Source organism: Erythrolamprus reginae, chromosome 3, assembly GCF_031021105.1.
Source record: "Erythrolamprus reginae isolate rEryReg1 chromosome 3, rEryReg1.hap1, whole genome shotgun sequence".
NCBI lineage: Eukaryota > Metazoa > Chordata > Lepidosauria > Squamata > Dipsadidae > Erythrolamprus > Erythrolamprus reginae.
In genome coordinates, this window is record NC_091952.1 from 36,025,727 (window position 1) to 36,049,979 (window position 24,253).

At 37.8% G+C, this 24,253-nt stretch overlaps 1 protein-coding gene across 2 annotated transcripts in view; it reads left to right on the forward strand.

Moving 5' to 3' along the window:
- The window catches only part of PTPRT (protein tyrosine phosphatase receptor type T), a 678,043-nt gene that overhangs the window by 562,329 nt on the left and 91,461 nt on the right, over positions 1-24,253 (forward strand). For both annotated transcript variants that reach the window (XM_070744761.1, XM_070744762.1), the window contains exon 17: positions 14,121-14,266. In XM_070744761.1, coding sequence (XP_070600862.1) covers positions 14,121-14,266 — 146 coding nt within the window. The remainder of the gene's footprint in view (positions 1-14,120; positions 14,267-24,253) is intronic.

Sequence of the window (24,253 nt, forward strand, 5' to 3'; positions counted from 1 at the left end):
CTTAAATTTATATGGTTACAGTTTTAGATTTTGCTTTATACTTCCTATAAGTTTCACATTCACTGTGCTATACTGAAAGCTAGGTTTCAGGTTTCTGTTCTAGTTTTTATGTCTTTCACAGTATTGTTGAATATTATTTTGAAACTTTCACATGTGCAAAATAAGTATCTAGGGATTATATGCAATCTTCTGAATGCTTCATATCATATATTAAAGCATATATTTGATTTCCACTGCAATCTCATACATAAAGTAATAGAGTTGTTAAAAGAAGTGATACAAATAGAATCATTTGGATAAATATGTATCAACTATTTTGTGAATTGTCATCATTTACATGTTGAATCTGTCAAATATAGACAATAAATAAAACATTGATTCTCCTTGCATTTTAAGACTTTAATTCCACATGAATTGCTGTTATAGCATTTTTATATGTTTTAAAAGTGCAGATAAATTTCTCAAGTCAAATCTTTGAAATGAATGGACAGAACACTGCATAACTACAATAATTTTAGAAGCTTCGCATTTGGAAAATATGATTATGCAGACTCCTTACCATTAAATCACAAGGTTTCCTACTGACAGTTACCTAGATGGTTTTAGCATACAGACTTGAATTTGCTGCCTTTGTAACTATGTGAACCTGGTATTGCCCATAGGAATACAATAATCTTTGTAACACTATCTTCGGTGTGTCCCAATGATGTAAATTTAAGATGTTCAGCAGGAATTATATCACATCTTTTTAAGGATTTAAATATGATCTGGATTTTTCTGTGAATACTTATTCTTTTTTCATTTATTTAGTTATTTTGTGGTTACTCTTCCTTTAGTCCAAGAAATTTTACTTGTTATCTCACTACATTCCTTTAAATCGATAGAAACAGATCTAGATGGCTGATCTAGATTTATTTCAATGCTTTAAGATGGTTAAACACTGAGGTGGTGTTCACTATCTGAAGGTGAAATCAAAGTAGAGATTTGAACAGAATTTAAAGATTTATTTCAGATGCTATGTAATTATAGTCTGAAAATCCAGTGCTTATTAGGTGCTAAGGTGTCTGTTCCTTATTGCTTAAAAAACTTTTTAATATACTACATTCAGAGATGGGTTGCTCCCAGTTCGGACCAGTTTCCCAAACCGGTAGTAATCTTCTAGTGATGTCATGATGACATCACGGAACCAATTCGGTTGGTTCTGGTCTGTGGGCAACGCCATCTTTTTTGAATTTGTTTGGAAGGTTTTATTAGAGGATTTTTATTTATTTATTTCTTCTGTGCATGCACAGAAGCTGAGTTTCTGACACTACATGCATTACCAGCTTGTTTTTTGGCTTTTGGGGGGGGCATTGGATTTTTCAGCACTGTGGGTACGCTAGCATGTGCGCATGAAGCGCATGCGTGGATATGCGGCAGGGAAGGAAGCAAACTGACAGTGAGATAAGTTAGAACCCATTAGAACTTAATTCTAGTTTTAACTGTTGATCAACAAAATACAACACATGTACGAAAACAGTTAACATAAGCATTTTTGTATGACATTTATCTCAGCACCCACTGGTTGCATTCTCTTCTGACAGTCATCTGGGAATTCTTTCTTCACCTTGTCATTTCTGTAATGACCAAAACATAGTTATATATACACTGTGTATGATAACTGGCAGGTGAAATTCTTCAGAATTTTACATTTCCATAAGCCTATGATCTGTAAAGGATTGACACTAATGTGATAAAAGTTACTTTTCCTAAATGCTTCAGTTGTGTTTATGAGAAGCTGGCCAAGGAAGGGAACAGGGATTATCACTGATACAGCTTGTCATGACTTTAGAAAGAGCATTTGAATTGCTTTCTTTGTGGAAGGTAAGCATTTCAGATAAATGCTTCTGTCACTCAAAAGACAGCTCAACACAATGACAGGTCAGAACTCACATTCAATACTTTAAATTTTATCTTTTTCCCCTTGATGCTTTTCACAATGGAAGAATGTAACTTTTGGAGTTACCCAAGGTTCTGTCCCAAGTTTTTTTAAGATACTTTATATGTGGCCTGGAATTGGACATGACTAGTGAAATCACCAACTTTACTGAGGATAGTAAATTGTTTGGAGTAGTAAAAATAATAAAGGACTTTGAAGAGCTCTGAAGAAATCCACATTAGCAGCATATATGCCAAAATGCCAGATGTCATTCAGTGTGAGCAAGGGTAAAGTGACATATATTGCACCAAAAACTCCTCATATAAGTTAATGGAATCAGAGCTAGCAGTGATTAATGAGGAAAGAGAATTTTTCAACATCATAATGCTCTTATATCAATCAATGATGAACCTCAAATGCCATGTGCAGTTCTGGTCAGCACTAGTAATGGGCGAACCGAACCTGCACAATTCAGGTCCGTGCCGAATTTTGCGGTGTTCGGTATGCCGAACACGAACCCGACATTTTTTGAAACTTCGGGCAAAGTTCGGGGTCGCGTTCAGCGTTTGGAGCCTTGACGTCACCGGCAGGTTGCTAAGGATGACAAGGTGATCACTTCCTGGATTCCATGGAATCCAGGAAGTGATCACCTTGGCATCCTTAGCAATCTGCTGGTATACGTGATGTCAAAGCTCTGCCCCTGGAATCTCTTGGTGGGATTCCGGGTTCGGGTTCGCTTTGGGTTCAGCCGAATTTTGCATAAAGTTTGTCCGAACTTGCCAAACCCGAACACCATTGGGTTCACCCATCACTAGTCAGCACACCTAAAAAAATGATTTCAGGGAATTTGAGAGGTTTCAAGAGGAGAACAACTGGGATAATCAGTTCTTAGTTTTCCTATAAGATAATCAGAACAGTTTTCCTGTAAGAAAATATTGAGATATTTGGGACTTTTTAGTCTAGTAAAGAGGCAAATGAATTGGGGTATGATTAAGGTATATAAAATTAAACATGGTGGGCATAAAGTAGACCCCAAAAAGCTGTATTTCCAGAAATTAAATAATTAAAGATCAATATAGTGCAAATGAATTTTGGAAAAAATGAAGACAAAGGAATGCTTTTGAAAATACAGTGTATAAATAAATTGTGGAATCCACCAATTTATGGAGGTAATGGGGATCTATGGCTGCTAAGCCTTGATAGCAATGTAACTGCCTCTAAAGGTGTAGATGTAGAAGATTTGTGGGATGCTCTATACAGTTGGTGGGTTGGTTATGAAAACAGATTGCTAATCTAGATGACATCTGATCCAAGGCCCTTCTTATTTTATTAAGTCAACATTTTAAAACAGAAACAACAAGCAAGATAAGCCTTCAATATGCTGAACACTTACTTTAATTTAAATCTCTTAGTCTGTTAAAATGTTATGAAGAGGTCATTTTGGTTCTACCTTCTGTGATGCTGAGCATTAATGTCCCACTCTAATGGTTTAAATTGCTTCATTAGTTTTCTTCAATATATAAGCAAATTACAAGCTCCTTCTACTTTGAATCATTATATTGGCATATCAGGTTATTTATGTGATATGTATCTAGATAAAGGACATGGATTATCCCAAACGTTTTGTCTTCATTTCAAAGTCCAGACTAGTGTTTTAGGATCTCCTCTGTCATTTAAAAAGCAGCAAGGTAATTTGGAATTATTTTACTGCATATATACCTTTGAATCTATTTTTATGGGCCATTCAAATTCAAAGCTATATGATAAGGGTATTGCAAAGCAAAGAAACAACAGTATTTTATAATTTGAGAGTCCCAGGACAGGGAAATATATTAATGCTTTCTATCCTTCATCTCTTGGTAGCTTTTTATATCAATGATAGTACCTTGTAGCCCAACTGGGACAATTGGAGCTGGGAAACACAATTCTTCAGTGTTTTTCCTCCTTCCTTTGAGACTGTTTCCAGTCAGTGTTGAAAGGAAAGGAAAGATTCAGATCTCTGTTGCAGAAAATTCATAATTTTATTCTTTATCCCCTTCTATTTAATATCTATATGAAACTGCTGGTTGAATAATTTGTTGGCATGGAGTTATGTATCAGTATATTTTAGTGGAATATGTCTGTCCCAGGCCATCCAAATGTGGTAATGGATTGAAGGCTAAAAATACTTCAATAGGAAGAAATGGTTTTGGCTCAAGTGAATGAGATAATAAAGTTGCTTTGCAATGTGAATCCTACTTGAGGAGAAAGTGGCAGCTGACCATGATGGCTTTCACACAAATGCATCTTGTCTACCAGTAGTATCTATTCTTAGTTCAACAGGCACTGTTCATGGTTGCTCATCCTTTGCCTCTCCTATTGCAACACACTGTATGGGGAATGGTCCTTGACAAACATTTGGGAACTTTAGTTTGGCCAGAATGCAATGCCCATGTGCTTTTTGAGCACAGCAGGACACAACCATATATAATTCTGGTATGTGAATGGCATGGCTTCCAAGTGCTATTACAGTGTAAGTTATTATCTATAAGGCCCTACATAGAACTAAAGTTAGTTACAGAATTAAGTACCTCTGATGATGGATTTTGTCTGAGTTCTCTCAGTAAAGCAGTGTCATCTGTTGAGTCCTAAGAAGCATGTTTTCTCTGTCATGACACCTATACAATAATCTCCCCAAAAAGAAATGGACAGTCCCAGCTTTATTGGCCTTTCAGAAGTCTGAAGATCTGGCTCTTCTTCTATGCTTCAGGGTGGAAATCTTAATTACTAAAATTCTGGTGTGACTGCATGGGAATGAAGATTTTAATGGAGGATTCTGTTCATTTCTTTTTTCAGTTTTAATAGATTGCTTTATGTTCATTTTGTTCGCCATCCAGAGTTTAACTGCATAGATGGGCAGCCATATAAATCAAATTATAAATAAACAAATCCCTTAAAGAAACGAAATTATTAGGGTGTATATGCATTTATCATTTAAATTTATTTTAATAAGCAGTAGTCATCTTTGTTGCTACCCCTTAATAGTATATCAATATTGGCTAACCTCAGTAAAATGTTCACTATGAGAGGGTTATCATTTCAGATTACATTTTGACTGAGAAATCAAAGGAGCTGTAATAATTAAGTTTATGTAGCTACATTCTATTAACAGTCCAGAATACTACTGCATAACTGGGGCAATTAATTATCTAGCTAATTCCTACAAGATATTGGTTATATATTATGATATTATTTATTTATAATACAGTGATCCCTCGAGTTTCGCGATCTCGCTCTTCGCGAAACGCTATATCGCTATTTTAAAAAAAATATTAATTAAAAAAACCACCACTTCCGCGTTTGGCTTCGGGAGTCAGCTGGGAAGCGGCGCGGCTGTTTTAAAAGGTCGCAGCCGGCCTGGGGGGCTTCCCAGCACCCCCCTAACCCCCAACCTGGGTTCGGGGGGTGCTGGGAAGCCCCCCAGGCCGGCTGCGACCCTTTAAAACAGCCGCGCCGCTTCCCAGCTGAGTCCTGAAGCCAAACGCCAAAGGCGAACTTCTGCCTTTGGCTTCAGGAGTCACCTGGGAAGCGGCGCGGCTGTTTTAAAAGTTCGCAGCCGGCCTGGGGGGCTTCCCAGCACCCCCCCGAACCCCCAACCTGGGTCTTCCCAGCCCCCCACGCAAAGGGGAAACCCCGGCTCCTCGCTGATGCCCGCCACTCGCCCGCCCACCAGCAAGAGGGGGAAGACCCAGGGAAGGTTCCTTCGGCCGCCCAGCAGCTGATGTGCTCAGTAGCGCAGCAGCAGCGAGGAGCCAAATCGGGGTTTCCCCTTTGCGTGGGCGGCGGGGAACGCAAACTCCACCATCTACGCATGCGCGGCCATAGAAAAAAAGGGCGCTCATGCGCAGATGGTGTTTTTACTTCCGCAACCCTACATCGCGAAAAATCGATTATTGCGAGGGGTCTTGGAACTGAACCCTCGCGATAATAGAGGGATCACTGTATTTATTATTTATTTAGAATTGTATGAAATCAAATAGCCTTTGCAGGACATCCCCCCCCCTACTATTAATATTTATTTTATTTCTAACTTAATGCTTTCTGTTTACTTTGAACTGTATAAAGTGGAAAATACCATCTTTTTATGATCCAGTGCAAAAGTAGTACTTGCCAGATGAATTAGTCTTCTAGATTCCCCTAGGTATAATTTATTGTGCAATGTTTAGTTTACACTACAGTAAACTCAGAAAATTGGGTTATTTCCAAAAGCCGTAGGTAAGTTAACCATGGGGAAATGTGATGTGTGTATACAGCCTCATATCTTTTCACAGAAGACATTCCTCTGCACATGAGTTCATTCCTATGTCAATATTAATGATAGCTCCCCAGTAGACTGTGAAACCCATTTACTAGTACTTATATGGTAAAAGATTAATTGAAGCCGATTTCACATTTCCATTGTCATGAAATGGATCATGTTGTGCCTTTCATTAATCATTGCAGAGTAATGAAGCCATAACAAAATGTACACATATTTGTTTTTTAAAAGCCACATCCCACATTAGAACAAATTCTGAAGCAGAAGTGCTATATCATATGTTTGTACTCGTACGCACTTGTTTTGAACTTGGCAGATATTATGTTAGGAGGTAATGAGGAGGTATAAGATTTATTAATCTTATGTTAGTGAGGGGTTTTATTCCAGAGTTCCTTTAGAATTTCTCTCAAATTTTATCCTTGGGAATTCTGAATTATTTTGTCTTGGTTCTGAAGTGGAGCTGATGTCCTTTCATTTGCTTATTCATTTCTAAATTTTACAAATCTGCATGTATAAAATGTGACAGTTCAATGTTCCATAAGATAATTTACTCTGTCCTTACATCAGGAACAGTATTATAGCCGGATATAGAGATCAACTTATACGAGGGCCACATCAATATTGCAGATGTTCATTCATTCATTAGGCATTTTGTGCATTATCTGCATCATGCTGATATTTAAAAAAATTAAAATCTTAATATTAATTATGTAATATTGAATTCTTTTTAAAAAGTAACATGGCATGTTTTTAAAAAGTACTTTTACTTTTTAAAGTTACTTTTTAAAAAGTAACATGGCATGGCAAATCTTTAAATTTAACTCTTTAAATAGCTTCTTCAAAGGATGAGTGACATCCTTTGTATCACTATTAAGATGTAATGATAATGGATACATAGGCACTCCTTTTTTTTTCTTGTCCCATCTCTGAATGTATCAGGCAGAAGCCATAGCAATATAAAAAAGTAATTGATATTTAAGAGGCTCAGAAGTGTTTCTTTGCTGGGTTATGGGACTCCTCAGATTTTTAGCAATACCTTGTCCAAATGTCAATTTCAACCCTCCTTTAATTTACATTTTTATCTTTACTTTGTGTAATCCAGACCTAGCTTCTTAAAAGAAAAAGAAAAGTTGCATCACTGTTTCTTTTTTCATCACTCCTCTGACACATTTAGGATTCAGAAGAGCCCTTCAAGCTAGAGAAAATGCCAGAGGAATTGCCCCAGTGAAATAAATAATGCTGTTTTCATTGCATGAAACATTCATTAATAATTTTTCTGCATGAGGAAAACAGATGAACTTCTGATAGTCTTGCATTGGCAGTTCTGTGTTAGCAAAAACTTCAGAAGAGAAGGATTTAGGGGTAGTGATTTCTCAAAATGGGTGAGCAGTGTGGTCGGGCAGTAGGAAAAGCAAGTAGGATGCTTGGCTGCATAGCTAGAGGTATAACAAGCAGGAAGAGGGAGATTGTGATCCCCTTATATAGAGCGCTGGTGAGACCACATTTGGAGTACTGTGTTCAGTTCTGGAGACCTCACCTACAAAAAGATATTGACAAAATTGAACGGGTCCAAAGACGGGCTACAAGAATGGTGGAAGGTCTTAAGTATAAAACGTATCAGGAAAGACTTAATGAACTCAATCTGTATAGTCTGGAAGACAGAAGGAAAAGGGGGGACATGATCGAAACATTTAAATATGTTCAAGGGTTAAATAAGGTTCAGGAGGGAAGTGTTTTTAATAGGAAAGTGAACACAAGAACAAGGGGACACAATCTGAAGTTAGTTGGGGGAAAGATCAAAGGCAACATGAGAAAATATTATTTTACTGAAAGAGTAGTAGATCCTTGGAACAAACTTCCAGAAGACGTGGTTGGTAAATCCACAGTAACCGAATTTAAACATGCCTGGGATAAACATATATCCATTGTAAGATAAAATACAGGAAATAGTATAAGGGCAGACTAGATGGACCATGAGGTCTTTTTCTGCCGTCAGTCTTCTATGTTTCTTATAAATAAAATATGGACTCTTTATAGGGACAGCGTTTTATTACGATACCTGTCTGCTATCTGTTTAAGGAAACATGGGAAGGGAAAAATTGGGGTGCGTAGAGAAATTCTAGATTTTTGTCTACTCTTTGTCATTCAGCTTGATATCGTAGCATTTACTTCTGAGATTAGGTTAGGTTAGGTTTAGGTTTATTGGATTTATATGCCGCCCCTCTCCGCAAACTCGAGGCGGCTCACAACAATAATAAAAAAACAGTACAGTACACAATACCAAATCCAATGCCCACCCATCCAGTTCCAATTTAAATTAATAATCTCATAAAAAACAGTATATATAAAAAACAGGCACACAGTCAATCAATCAACAAAACAACATGGGCAAGGGGGAGGTGTTTTAGTTCCCCCATGCCTGAGGGCAAAGGTGGGTCTTAAGGAGTTTACGAAAGGCAGGGAGGGTGGGGGCAATCCTAATCTCAGGGGGGAGCTGGTTACAGAGGGTCGGGGCCCCCACAGAGAAGGTTCTTCCCCTGGGTCCCGCCAGATGACATTGTTTAGTCGACGGGACCCGGAGAAGGCCAACTCTGTGGGACCTAACCGGTCGCTGGGATTCGTGCGGCAGGAGGCGGTCCCGAAGATATTCTGGTCCGGTGCCATGAAGGGCTTTATAGGTCATAACCAACACTTTGAATTGTGACCGGAAACTGATCGGCAGCCAATGCAGACTGCGGAGTGTTGGAGTGATATGGGCATACTTGGAGAAGCCCATAATTGCTCTCGCAGCTGCATTCTGCACGATCTGAAGTTTCCGAACACTTTTCAAAGGTAGCCCCATGTAGAGAGCGTTACAGTAGTCGAGCCTCGAGGTGATGAGGGCATGAGTGACTGTGAGCAATGACTCCCGGTCCAAATAGGGCCGCAACTGGCGCACCAGGTGAACCTGGGCAAACGCCCCCCTCGCCACAGCTGAAAGGTGTTTTTCTAATGTGAGCTGTGGATTGAGGAGGACGCCCAAGTTGCGGACCCTCTCTGAGGGGGTCAATAATTCCCCCCCCAGGGTAATGGACGGACAGATAGAATTGTCCTTGGGAGGCAAAACCCACAGCCACTCTGTCTTGTCTGGGTTGAGTTTGAGTTTGTTGACACCCATCCAGGCCCCAACAGCCTCCAGGCACTGGCACATCCCTTCCACTGCTTCGTTGACTGGACATGGGGTGGAGATGTACAACTGGGTATCATCGGCATATTGATGATACCTCACCCCATGCCCTTGGATGATCTCACCCAGCGGTTTCATGTAGATATTAAATAGCAGGGGGGAGAGGACCGACCCCTGAGGCACCCCACAAGGGAGAAACCTCGGGGTCGACCTCTGACCCCCCACTAACACCGACTGTGACCGACCGGAGAGGTAGGAGGAGAACCACTGAAGAACAGTGCCTCCCACTCCCAACCCCTCCAGCCGACGCAGAAGGATACCATGGTCGATGGTATCGAAAGCCGCTGAGAGGTCAAGGAGCACCAGGACAGAGGACAAGCCCCTGTCCCGGGCCCGCCAGAGATCATCCATCAACGCGACCAAAGCAGTTTCCGTGCTGTAGCCGAGCCTGAATCCAGACTGCTGAGGACCTAGATAATCGGCTTCATCCAAGGACCGCTGGAGTTGAAGTGCCACCACCTTCTCGACAACCTTCCCCATGAACAGAAGGTTGGAGACTGGACGGTAGCTATTAAGCACGGCTGGGTCCAGGGAAGGCTTCTTGAGGAGGGGGCGCACAACCGCCTCCTTATAAAATGGCGGAAAGGACCCCCTCCCCAAGGAGGCGTTGACAATCTCCTGGACCCAGCTCCGTGTCACCCCTCGACTGGCCGAAACCAGCCAAGAGGGACACGGATCCAGTAAACAGGTGGCGGAACTCACAGCTCCAATGGCCTTGTCCACTTCATCAGGTGTCACCAAGTCAAACTCCTCCCAGACAGATGGACAAAGACATTTAGCCCCAGTCACCTCGACTGACTCATTGTCAGTCGACTCTGTTTCACAATTGGAGTCGAGGTCCGCTCGGATCCGGGCGATTTTATCAGCGAAAAACGTGTTAAAATCCTCGGCACTACTCTGCAAGGGCTCCCCAACTCCCCTCTGATTAAGAAGGGAGCGGGTTACCCTAAACAGAGCGGCCAGGCGGGATTCCGCTGATGCAATCAAGGCGGCATGATACGCGCATCTTGCCGCCTTGAGCGCCACTTTGTAAGTCTTAATATGAGCTCTTACAAGTATTCGATCGGATTCGGACTTACTCTTCCTCCATCGCTTCTCCAGACGTCTCTTCTGGCGCTTCAACACCCGGAGCTCCTCGTTGAACCATGGAGCTCTACGGGGTCTAGTGCCGTGGAGAGGTCGCAACGGCGCAATCCGGTCAAGAGCCTCCCCTGCAGCCTTGTTCCAGGCCTCAGCAAGAGACTCTGCCGAACTGTGGACAAGTGTATCTGGAATAACCCCAAGCGCCATCTGGAAGCCTTCTGGATCCATCAGGCGTCTGGGGCGGAACCTCCTAATTGGTTCCGCCTCCCTGCGGGGAAGGATTGGAGCCAGGAAGTTAAGCCGCAGTAGGAAATGATCTGACCACGACAAAGGCAGCACTTCTAAGCCCCTTAATCTCAGATCATTACTCAGTTGCTCAGAGAGGAATATCATATCGGGTGCGTGCCCACCCTCGTGAGTCGGACCCTGAACTACTTGAGTCAGGTCCATGGCTGTCATGGTGGTCATGAACTCCTGTGCCAGTCCAGAGGAACCGCCGAGCGACGGCAGATTGAAGTCCCCCAGGACGATAAGTCCGGGGAACTCCACCGCCAGCCCGGCCACCTCCTCGAGCAGCACAGGCAGGGCTGTTGACATGCAGCTGGGAGGCAGGTACGTGAGTAGCAAGCCCACCTGAACCCCTAAGTCCAACTTCACCAGGAGGGACTCGCAACCCGCAACCTCTGGAGCAATGAGCCTACGCAGGCCAAGACTCTCCCTGGCTATAATAGCCACTCCTCCCCCCCTTCCCTGGGGTCAAGGTTGGTGCCATACCCGAAACCCAGCTGGGCAAATTTCAGAGAGAGGAACTCCTCCCTCCGGGCCCAGCCAGGTTTCGGTCACACAAGCCAGGTCGGCCTCCTCATCCAGGATCAGATCCCGGATGAGGAGAGCTTTATTTACCACCGACCTGGCATTGAGTAGCAACAACTTGAGCCCAGGGCCAGAATTACACTCATCACCAGTGCTTTGAGTTAAGCTCATGGAGTCTGAAGAAGGGATCGCTACTAAGCAGTGATTCCTCCTTCCCCTGGAACGGCTAGCTCCATTATTCCAACAATGAATTTCAGAGACATTCTCAGAAGAAGAGTATGATTCTCTTTAACTTATTTAGTCATGACAAAACAAAGGGATGTATGATTATGATTCTGTAACCTCCTGTTTACAATGCTCTGAGACATTCCTGGCTTTTCATAATGAAATTCCAACTGAAATTTTTAAGAAAGAAAATATCCCACGAGCTTTTTCCACTAGCAGTTTTATTGTCATGTGAGAGAATTATAACCTTGAGAAATTATAGAAGATCATCTTGTTCTTGAAAAATTATCCACTGAGTTTCTTGGCCTCTAAGTAGGGTTAAAAAATATTTTAAAAGCCATTTGTTTCCAGCTTCAAAAAACTAGTATTAAATGTACTTGTGCACTCATGTGAATGGCCCAAGCATGATAGAAAGCATAGTTTATATATTAAATATTATTTGTGTATATAGAGAAAAATCATAAGTAGGTATGCCTGTTCAGTTACTTAATTGTGTAGCAAGTGTTACCATCAGCAAAATCTCTCTTCTTCACCTTAACAAGAAAGCTCTATATAAATAAGAATATGTTGGCATGACTTATCTTTCTCAAGGTTTAATATTATTGAAAGAAAGCAATCATACGGTGATCCTTCCTCTGATCATTTTGATCTTTGGAATGAACTTGTACAAGCAAACAGTTGATACTTAACAGTTGTTAGAAATGAGCAATTTTCCTCTTTCCTCAGACTTGCATAAAAGGACTCAGATAATAAAAGAAATTAGATGGTAACACTCTGACCCTATTCAACTCTCCCATCAATTCCCAGATATCACTTTTCCTTTTAGTCAGTCATGCCACATTTTATGGATTAGCACCGTACTTGTCTTTTAAATCATCAACGTTGGCCACTGTAATCTGGAGATGAAATACATCAGGGTATATTAATTAACATTATATCAAATTAATTAAATGCAACTACTCTTTATGTCCCATATACTTAATATATTCCCCCTTCTGTCTCATTAAATTTTACAACTTGCTGGCAATTTTTGGAAAGGTTCTGAAAGCTACACCCAATGGTTATTTCTTCACTCCCAACTCTGGCAATCTGGAAGCTCAGAGTTAGGTTCCAATATAGCAAATTTCCTTGAAGTCTTTAACATATATTGCTTTTTGCTGTTGGGTTTCTCTATTTTCTCATTATATTAGAAAGTTTGGGAAAGTAATGTTCTACAGTTTTCTGAACCTGTCAAACAAGTAGAATAGAGAGAATCCAGTCCAAAAACATCTTTTGGAATAGAAAAAGAGATTGTAGCATTAGAAGATGAGAGTTCAATATGGTGTTAATTTTCCTAGTTCTGCTTCAAAGTTAGTTTCTGGATCCTTACAGCTGCAACTTATGAGATGCTTTAAGAGCAGCATTTTGCAAGTGTTTTCATTTCAAAAATACAAATAACAGTTTTTCTTATTATTAACTTGGAAGGCTTGATTATTTTTGAACCCACAGCAAGATGTTAGTATGAATTGTAATGGCATATCCTTGTAGAAACTTACCACAAAACTGATTTTTGTATTACATTAAGGAGACACAATTTGTAGAATCTTCTCAGATATACAAAATATTTATGAAAACACGCTTCCAAGTGTTTAGAAATTGCACACATGTAAGAAAAATATAACTCGCTTATTCGCTTTTTATAGTTGGCATTAGACTATAAGTGACCTAGACCAATAGACCAAGGGCAGAGCTTTAGATTTTTTTTTAAATTGTATACAATGTTTAACATAAATTTAAATACATTTAAATTCAAAAGTTAGAATGAACTTTGTCTATGGAAAATAAAAATACAGTTGTTTGTCTCATACCTATGCCTCATTATTACCATTTTTTTTCTTGGAGACTGGCAAAAGATTAGAGGATCAAGGTCTCACACAAATATATTTTACTCAGCAGACAGATTGCTTTTCCAGTTGGAATAGAAGTTGACATATTTCTAAGAGGGAGTATACTTGACCAAAGACAAAATTATCAGAGGCGCTTCCAGGATTAGGTTTATATAATTGCTTGATTTGATCCCATTGCTGTCCCATTTGGTTGTGTTCTTTTTTTCTTGATTCAAATTTTGAATGCTGTTAATTTCCATGATACTCCATTGCTATTTTCATATCCATTCACTCTCCATTGTTAACTCTTGCAAATGGAGATGTATCAAAATGCATCCTCATATTTGCAACAATCCCGCATGTTGTCAATGGAGATTCTCAGTTATCCAGGTCATGGTTGTCCAAAAGATGCTTTTTCAAGAGATAACAGGACTTTCTGGGTTTTCTTTGAAGATGTTTCATTTCTCATCCAAGAAGCTCCTTCAGCTCAGAGCTTCTCTTGGAAGAGAAGTGAAATGTCTTCAAAGAAAAATCAGAAAATTCAGTTGCCTCTTTAAAAGGCACGTTTTGGACAGCCCTGCATGTTGTCTCAAATCCAAACGCAAACTATAGCTGACTTAGCTTTATTTCAATTTCTTTTAATTTATGAAGGAAACTAATTCTGATTTCTTCCCTCTTCAAAACACTTTGAAGGAAACTAGCCAAGAAACAAAAAGAGACTCAAAGCAGCAGTCAACGAGAAATGGGGCCTGTTGCTGCTTCAGACAAGACTGCTACAAAAAGCGCTGCTCACAATGAAGACACTTTCACTTCAGGATGCCAAGATGCTAATGGATTCAGTAAGTTTCACACTTTCATGATGGTATGCTCATGCTTTAGGAAGATTTTGGTAATTAATTGACTTGCATGCCACTGAGAAGCAAAAGGTTAAAGGTATGAAATTAAGGATTAATGGGAATAAACCCTTAATATTATTTCTGTCCTTCTGCGCTAACTCTTGGAAGCAGGAAGTGGCCTTTTTGACTTTTGTAATCCCAGTTCAAAGCAGAAACAGGAAAACTTCAATGCCAGTCAGTTTAATCTGCTGGCTGACGTACCAGGCTATGAGACTGAGAGCTCTAGTCCCACCTTAGACATGAAAACTGGCTGGATGACTTTGGGGTAATTATTCTCTTTCACAATCAAATCTACTTCTCAGGTATGTTACAGGGAAAATAGGAAGAGGGAATATTATTAGGTATGTTCACTCCGTGACTTATTTATAGAAATAATAAAGGTGGGATATAAATGAATAAAAATACCTGAAATCCCCAAATCTTTTTAAAGTTCTACCTGGAACCTTCTTTTTTGAGTGTTTGTCAAAAGCCAGTGCAGTACATTTATACATTTTGAAACTAGAAATATAAACAAACTCAGGTGTCCTAATTATGCTTAACTTATTTAATAAGAGAAGAAAAAACCCAAAAGCATAGCCCTGATTCAAGAGCAACCTAAAAATGTTCTGCATTATTATATTTTGCATAGAAAAGACTGGATAGCCACCTATCTGAAATAATATAGGATCTCCTGCTTGAGCAGGGGGTTGGACTAGAAGACCTCCAAAGTCCCTTCCAGCTCTATTCTGATTGACCACACTGTCTACTATAAAGTCTTCTCTATCACCATATACTGTAAGAAATATATGAAATTTGTTTAAGTTTAGCTTGAGTATTCTGAACTATAAGTGTAATGATCCTAGGACTCCTTCAACAGCCATGAATAGCTGTGCATATAGTGAAAAGAGTAACAGCAGTTTCACACCAGGGAAGAAAACAACATTATTGAATTGAAGAGCTGAGGAGTCCACCCATAGACACCCCCCCCCCCCGTGGAAAACACTATTATTGTCAGAAATGGACAGCTAATGAGAAGCACAGAAAACAGAGCCATTTAATTGTCAATACTGCCTCTGTTACTCAATTTTAGGTTCTGAAATCTCATTCTTCAGGATAACACACGATTTAGTTATTAATCAATACTCTTTAAAACCCTATTGAGAAATATGCACTATGACATGCAAAACTATGAAACTAGGAGCTAGTGTAAAATCCCCCCTAAATCATACACACGTTCACATAATGCTGCTTTCTGTTGAGTTGGTCATTGATTCAGATATCAAAAATAATGAACAGTATTAGGTAGCATTTGTGCATTGAGAGTCTAAGGAGATACAATGATTCATTTTCTTCCTCTTCTTTATCTTCTATTATTGTGATGATCAGAAACATTCTAAATAAATCAATACTACTGTGCTTAAAAAGGGAGGTCACACCCTTGCTTTTGTGACAAATTCCTCTCCCAGAGAAAATTAAATAATTATATTACTGGTTTGCTAACTTGAAATTGGAAATTGGACTCTAGAGGGGAACAGGTTTTGTTAATGACACTTTAGAAACTTTATTTCTCTCTTCAAACCTATGAAACATAGAAAACAAACAAGCAAACAAAGCTAACTGATGAAACTGTGTAGGAGCAAGCTACCAGGGACAATATGATTTAGGTCTTAGATAATTATACATGTATTTAACAATTCAGATAAATTTGGAATATTGACGTACTATAAATTAGAATTAACTATAAAAAATAAACAGCTTCTCCTGGGAATCGGTTTGATTCTGGCTATCTTGGGAACTGAAAATCAAATCAAAAGATAAGTGATGGTTTTAGAAATTGGACTCTGGAGGGGAGTAAAGATTTAAAGCAGAAGATAAAATACAAGCATTGTTTCAGTTAATACTGGGACTTACAGAGTGTTGCAAAACATTAACACTGGAAATATTAAAACCCTGCTGCTCTGTTCGAGAAAACTCCCTAATCTTATGTTCCCGGGTCTATTTGACCTGAATTTTAGGTACTTATATTTGGTCTTTTTGAAAGCTTTTTTCACCTGGAAACAGGTTTGAACATTTCTGCACACAATGGAATGAAAATTGAACTGAAAAAATTAATCCTTATTGGTTTATTTTGCACATAAATGTGCCATACCCCCATGTTTGTGAAATTTTTTTAGGTTTATTGATAATTTTGCCTGCAAAATGCATTCTATTTTACTAAAGTTGGTGTGCGATTGGTAGCTTGAACATTTCTGAACATAATGATATGAAAATTGAACTGGAAAAATTGATGCATATTCATTTATTTTGCAAATAAAAGTCTCTCCCACCCTATTTTAATTGATATAAAAATTATGCTGTTAATTTCAAACTTACATACTTGGTTTTAGTAAAATGGATTTTTTTCATAAAATTAGTTGTCTGGCTACAATATGCTTGCTTTTCAAAAGGATATTCCAAATATTTCTAGCCAAATATATATAAAAATATCTCTGGGACCAGAATATCTCCCGGACCGCCTCCTGCCACATGAATCCGAGCGACCGATTAGGTCCCACAGAATGGGCCTTCTCCGGGTCCCGCCAACTAAACAATGTCGGTTGGCGGGCCCCAGGGGAAGAGCCTTCTCTGTGGCGGCACCGGCCCTCTGGAACCAACTCCCCCCAGAGATTAGAACTGCCCCTACTCTTCCTGCCTTCCGTAAACTCCTTAAAACCCACCTTTGCCGTCAGGCATGGGGGAATTGAAACACCTCCCCCGGGCTTGTTCAATTTTATGCATGGTATGCTTGTGTGTGTGTCTGTTAGTATATGGGGTTCTTTTAAATCTTTAAATATTTTAAAGCTATCTGAATTATTGAAATTGAAAAAAAATTCAGAAGTGAAAATGTTTGCAAGCAGCCAAGTGGGGGAGGGGAGGGCTTATTTATGATTGTAAACAACCAATAAGAAACATTTATTTCAGTTCATTTATATTTTTCTTATATTCAGAAATGTTCAAACTACCAATCCCACACCAACTTTAGTAAAATTGAACACATTTTGCAAGCAAAACTATCCATAAATTGAAAAATATTTCACAAAAACGGGGGGGGGGCACGCATTCTATCAGCAAAATAAACCAATAAGAATTACTTTTTTCATTTCAATTTTCATATCATTGTGTGCAGAAATGTTCGGACTACTTTCCAAGTGAAAAAAGTATTCAAATTGACCAAACATAAGCACTTCAAATGAAGAGTTTTCGGTCCGGGTCAGGGTGACCCGGGAACACAACAAGTGTGACTTTTTGTTTTTCAGCAAGAAAGAAACCCCCCACCCCCCAAAAAAAATTCTCATAGAGAGAACCCCTGAAATGATGAAAAGTCATGAAATTTCAAGTTTCAGATATGCAGGGAAATTTTTTTACAGGGACTCAAACTTGGCTTCGGGTCACATACGACCTGAACAGAACAGCAGGAGGGCTTTGAAGAATGGAACCAGAAATTAGTAACTAAAATATCAACACTGTCACTGTTACATATGCTTCTATGGATAGATTATGTCTAAAAGTTTTTAATGAAAGAAAAACATACATCAATATTTTATTTCATTAAAAAGTAATTCTGTTATAAGTAAAAGGAAGGAATATAACTGGGTTTAATTGTTTGAGGCTACAAAAAGACTAAAAAATATTCTAGCAACTCTTTGGGAACTTTTTGATGACACCAAAATTGAACAGTTTTATGGATATTTTATTATTTGTCTATAAATAAGGGATGAGACATAGGATGAAAAGATATCTGCTTAATCTTATACTATGAAATGTTATAAAAATTGGTGTATGTTTGTTGTGCTGAAGGTAGAAAATAACTTCCTTATATATTTCTTTTCTTTTTATTTCTTTTTTATTCACTGTTTATTCTTTCCATTCTCTTACCTTTCTGTTTAGTTTGCATTAGTTTTACTATTATCAATTTTTAATTAAAAATGCTTTTTTATTGAGTACACATAGAACACACGCATATATAAAACAAACAAACATGTAGGGATACAAATTCCCCATATATACAATAAGCTTACTTTGGTGGGTATCGACATATACTATCCCTATAACTATATTTATTTATATTTTATGAATTATTTGTTCTTTGTTTTTTATTTCTTCTTTTACATTGTTATGCACAATAACATTACATTCTTTAAACATTTCATATTATCCATTCAAATATTGACAATTCTAATTAATCTTTTACTTATTCTTTCTCTCTTTTAGCCATTCATATAATTAATTCCATACTAAGTAGTATTCGGTTTCTTCTTTTTCTTTTATTTTCTTGGTCAATTTGAGGACATATTTTTCTAATTATGTCCTCATCATTTTGTAGTTCTTCATTTTATCAGAATTGTGTGTATGTTATTCTTGCCGCTGTAATGATATGTATAATAAAATAGTGTAGTTCCTTTTTATATTTTTTATCAATTATGCCCAGTAAAAATAATTTGGGTTTCCTATCCATATCTTATTTTATTATCTCTTCCAAACATAATCTGATTTTATTCTAATACTTTTTTGCAAGTCCACCATAAGTGGTAATAAGTTCCCCTTTCCTTCTTACAATTCAAGCATATTGGGGATGAGTTGGGAACATCTTAGACATTCTTACAGGTGGTAGATGCCATCTGTAGAACATCTTGTACTGGTTTTCCTTGTATGCCACCAACATTGTTAACTATCAATTAATTGTCCAGATTTTTCCCATTTCTCCAAATCAATAGTGTGACCAAATTATTTTGCCCATCTAATCATTGTGTCCTTAACTACATCATCTTCCATTTTGTGTCTTATTAGAAACTTATACATTTTACCAATTACTTTTTTGTCAGTACCAAGTAATATCTTATCAAAGTCATTAGATTTTTTTCCTGGATTTCATAAAGTTTTATTTCTTTATGATATTTAGCTTGGACTTGTGTATAACTCCACCAATCTAAGCTTATCCCCAGTTCTGTCAGATCTTCTCTAGTCATCAAATTTCCATATTCATCTAGTAAATCTTTATATCATATAATTTTAACAAATGTCTTGGAATTTGGGTGTTTTATTGGATCTTTGAATAGTGTTGTTTTTTGATATTCATCCAAATATGCAATAATGCATTCCTAAGCAAATGTCTCCTAAAATATCCATGATATCTCATCCCATATAAACACATGCCATCCTAATTGAAGATCATGTCCCTGTCTTATCAATATTCTCTTATTTTTTAGCTCTATCCTTTCCTTAATCCATACCAATGTTGCTGATTGATAATATAATGGCAATTTGGAAGCCCAAGTCTATCTCTTTCTTCAATATCCTATAATAAATTCCATCCAATCCCATCTATTTACCTTGCCAAATACACCTTGAGATCATTTTTCTTAAATCTTCAAAGAAGATTTTTCCAGGATTTATCAGGATAAATTGAAATAAAAATAACAAGCTTGGTAAGATATTCATTTTAATTTAGGATATTCTTCCAATTAATGATAGTTGAAGGTTTATGGTAGTCCGTTCCAAGTCATAACAACACTGAAAAATTGACATGGCCATTTTTAACAACTTGTGACCATGGTGGTAACCCCATTCATATTCATATCCGCATTCTCATAAGGTATAGAGAAAAACTTGATATGGTAGAAGACAACTAACTACAGTTTTGAAACCAGCATGCCTAATTAACTATAAAAAAGCTCAAAAATCAAACTCAAAAGAAATTTTGTTACAAATTATTCCTGTAAGAAGCCATTGTGGTCTTGGTGCTTACTCTCATTACAATTTTTTTTACTCTTTCAGTCATAATTGATATGAATAAATTATAATCTGAATTCAAAAGAGAGATAGATTTATAATTTTTAATTAATTGGTGGTCCAAATCTTCTGTAGGTTTCAGTGTTATTAAAACCTATAACCATGTGGACCTTTCTTGTTTTTTTCTAATATTTTGTTAAATAATTCTAACATTGTTTTCTAATGGGTTTTGTATATTTTTATATAATTTGATAGGTATCCCATCAGGGCCAGGAGTCTGCGGAGAGGGGCGGCATACAAACAAACAAACAAACAAACAAACAAACAAATAAATAAATAAATAAATAAATAAATAAAAATATTTTTCTGTTTATTCAGAACCATCTCAATTTCTGAGATTGTAATTGGTCTCTTTAATATCTCTCTTTGATCCTCCTTAATTTGTTTTATATTTAATGATTCTAGGTATGTTCTAATTTTCTCCTCTTTGATATCTTCTCAGGCATATAGCTTTGTAAAAAAGTTCAATATTATATTCTTCTTTTCTTTCCTACTGTGTTGTACCCTTCCTTTCTCATCATGTAATTTGTCAATCATTTTCCCCTCTCTTTGTTTTCTCAATTATATGCAAGCCGGTGGCTTGGTTTATTTGCATTTTTGAAATAATTTTATTTGGCCATCCTAATTTTTGTGCCAATTCTTCTTGGGTATTCAAATCTATTTTATGCTTTATTATATCTCTTTGTTCTTTTACCCTTTTATTTTGTGGAACTTTTTGCAATTCCACTTCCATTTTATTCAATTCATCCTTTAGAGTCTCTTGTTGTAACATTTTTCTTTTATTTTTCCTTGCCAAGAATGCTATTGTTACCCTGCATATATAGACTTTTGTTGTATCCTAGAGATTTTGTAATGGTGTTTCCTCATTTATATTTATTTTTAAAAATATTCTTAATTCCTTTTCCAGCATATCTCAATATTCTTTATCTTTAACTAAAGACTGATTCATAGTCCATCTTGTTTTATTTCTCCTTCCTTTCCAGATTACTCTTAAAGGGCTATGATCTGCCCAGATATCGGATTCTATGTCAATCTCTTGTACCTCATTACTCAATCCCAGGGTTGCCTAAACCATGTGAATCTTTGACCAGGATTGATGCGGGTTCGAATAAAAAGTATATTGTTCTTTTGTTTTGTGTTTCTCTCTCCATACATCCTTAAGCCTGAATTCTGCTGTCATTTCCCAGAATGATTTTGGAAATATATTTTTGTTTTTATTTTGTTTTTTACTCTTATAGTCTGCTGTACGATTTACAATTGCATTGAAATTCCCAATTATACAAATGTTTCCATATCCCAACTCTTTTCATGTATTTTTTTTATATAAAATTCCAATTGGTTATTGTTAGGAGCATATATTGTTACTAATAAAATGTTTTTATCCTGTTTCCATTTTAATCATTAGTATCCTGCATTCTTCATTATTATAAATCAAGCCTGAATTTTTTGTTTCTATTACATGTGTCACAATACCTCTTTTTTATTTATTAGGACTGTATAACATCTTCCTAATTTTGGATTTTCAAATAATTATTGATCTTTTTTATATGAACTTCTTGCAAACAAATCACATTGGAATCTAATTTACTTAATTTAGTAAATATTTGTGCTCTCTTCTTTGGTATATTTAGTCCATTTATATTTATTGATATTATTTTAATTTCATCTTTATTGTCTGTATTGTTTATTAATATTCCTAGTTTATCTTAATACTCTACCTTTTTCTCCTTCTTGTTCTTCCTGTCTCTTTATTTCTCTTCTCTTTCTTTTTCCCTTCTTCTACCTGTTCTTCCTATTCCTGGATTCTACTCTCTACTTCTCCTCTGCTTTCTCTCCTCTCCTCTTCTTCACCTACCTCACAATAATGCTCAAAAAATTCTTGGGCTTTTTCTAGTGAATCACTCTTGAATTTTAAAATCTTGCCAGGATATTAATAGTCCTGGCATCAACCATCAACCATGTAAACATTGTCTTTTGTTAGGTAGCTTGTCAAGAACTGATATTGTTTTCTAACATTTCTTACCCTTCGGGGAATCTGTTTTAATATTATGATTTCTTTGCCTTTGTATAAAATGAATTGCTCCCTCATTTTCCTATATATATCGTCCCTAACAGCCCTCCTAGCAAATTTAATGTGAACCTCCCTCGCCTTTTTGATTAATTAGTGTGTACACAGTATACCTCATCTATTTTTTCTCATTTCCTGAACTTTTATTTCGAGTATTTCCACCAAAATTTCAGCCATTTTTTCACGTATATTTTCTCCCTTATCCTTTGTAATTTCCCATAAAGGGATTGTAAATTATTAGGTGCTTTATAGGACAAATGGATACTAGTATTAGATCCATAAAGAGAACTGTAGAGAGAAGGGAAAAATCCTTAAATTTCTGCTTTGTCTAATTCAGAAGATATTATGCAGGGCTCTTACAAAACAGGTGCAAATAGACTGGCATCCTATGAGCAATGATGCACTAATGACATATTCAGCATGTAGGCATTTCTCTGCTGACACCCTACTGATGAGCTGTCATGCAGGACTAAAGAAAGTGTGACAGGACTAAGCCAGAGGACGTTGTGGATACACTATATTCACAGCTGTGAGAATAGTAAAAGAAAAAGATGATTGTCAGAATGTTAAGCTATGAAAGTTCCTCAGGATCCTCAAGTTGTTTGTTAAGATATATCCTGTTGTGAAGAAGACCGTTTGCTTTGAAAGAAAAGGGCACAAAAATACTTCTGAAACATTCAATTTTAATGAATGGAAAGACATTATGTTAAGATGGAGCAACCTGGGTTTTTGATTGAACATTGATAGTCATGCTGTGAAGAGCATTATAAATTTAGCTCTGCTTTTTGGCACCTGTATAGGTAGAACAATTAAGGTAAAAAATTATCATCTCAAGAAATCAGTGCATAAGATGTTACTATTGGACAGTGGTTTTCCACATTCCTAGGTGTAGAAGAAGAAGACGACCTCCAAGTCATAGGTAGTCAATTTCAATTTCCATTATTGATTTGTCAGGGAGGACTTGTTGCCAACAATACATGACTCCGGAGGTGAGAGGTCTGGTGCCGAGATGGTGATGATTGGGAGCGGCAGAGACAATACGGGGGAGAGAGAGAGAGAGAGACAGCGGGGAAGAATGGAGTCCAGTGTCGGAAGCTAGCCGTAACACCAACAGACGAACGAGGACATTTAGGGGCAATTAAGTTAGCCCCCTCCCGTTGGCACCAGTGGGTGAGAGCTACTGGGGGCCAAGGGGAGTTAGGGAACTGAGGACTATTCTGTTTACTCCCTCCCCCCCCCCTTCCCCTTTTAACCTTAATCTCTGTGATCTATGTATACTACTGCTGAAAGACTATGCTCCCGGTGGACTGTGGATGAATTGAAGAACACTGCCCCCTTGTGGACTGTTTTTAAAAAGACACCCAGAAAGAGAGAAAATTTTTAAGATCAAGGCTTTTTAAATTAGACTAAGACCTAAGACCTGTGAAGACCAGAAGAACATCATGCCTGGACTGACTGATTACTGATGATTGAAGAATATTTTTAAGATCTGTTTATACCATCAACGAAATTAATTTTATATTAATCTATATTAACTTATAATTTTAGTGTATATTGTATATAGTTATATTTTTAACAGTTTTTAGTGTTTTTAAATTGTTATTAACTGTCATTTTATACTATTATTAATTTAATTGATTTTTAACGTTATTAGGGTTCTAAGTAATGGATGATTGGGATAAATTTGCTTGTGGTTACGAATCGAATGACTGGTACGATTGGATGGGCGAGGGCGGGGGCGGGGGGGGATATGGTATGGATGAGTGTATCGATAGTAGTGTGAATGATATGTCTGGCCCACCTGACGCCCGGGAGACAGGAGAGGGAGGGGCACCGATCTCTGGGGTGGCAGGGGGTCGGAATATCCCTGTGTTGCTGGGGAGAGGCAGATATGGCGGGGGCCACAGAGTTAGCCGTTCCAGGGGAACGAGGGACCGTTGCTTAATAACGGTCCCCTGTTCTGGCTCTGTGAGCCCAATCTTGGGTACTGGTGATGAGTGTAACTCTGGCCCTGGGCTCAGGTTGCTGCTGTTGAATGCCAGGTCGGTGGTTAA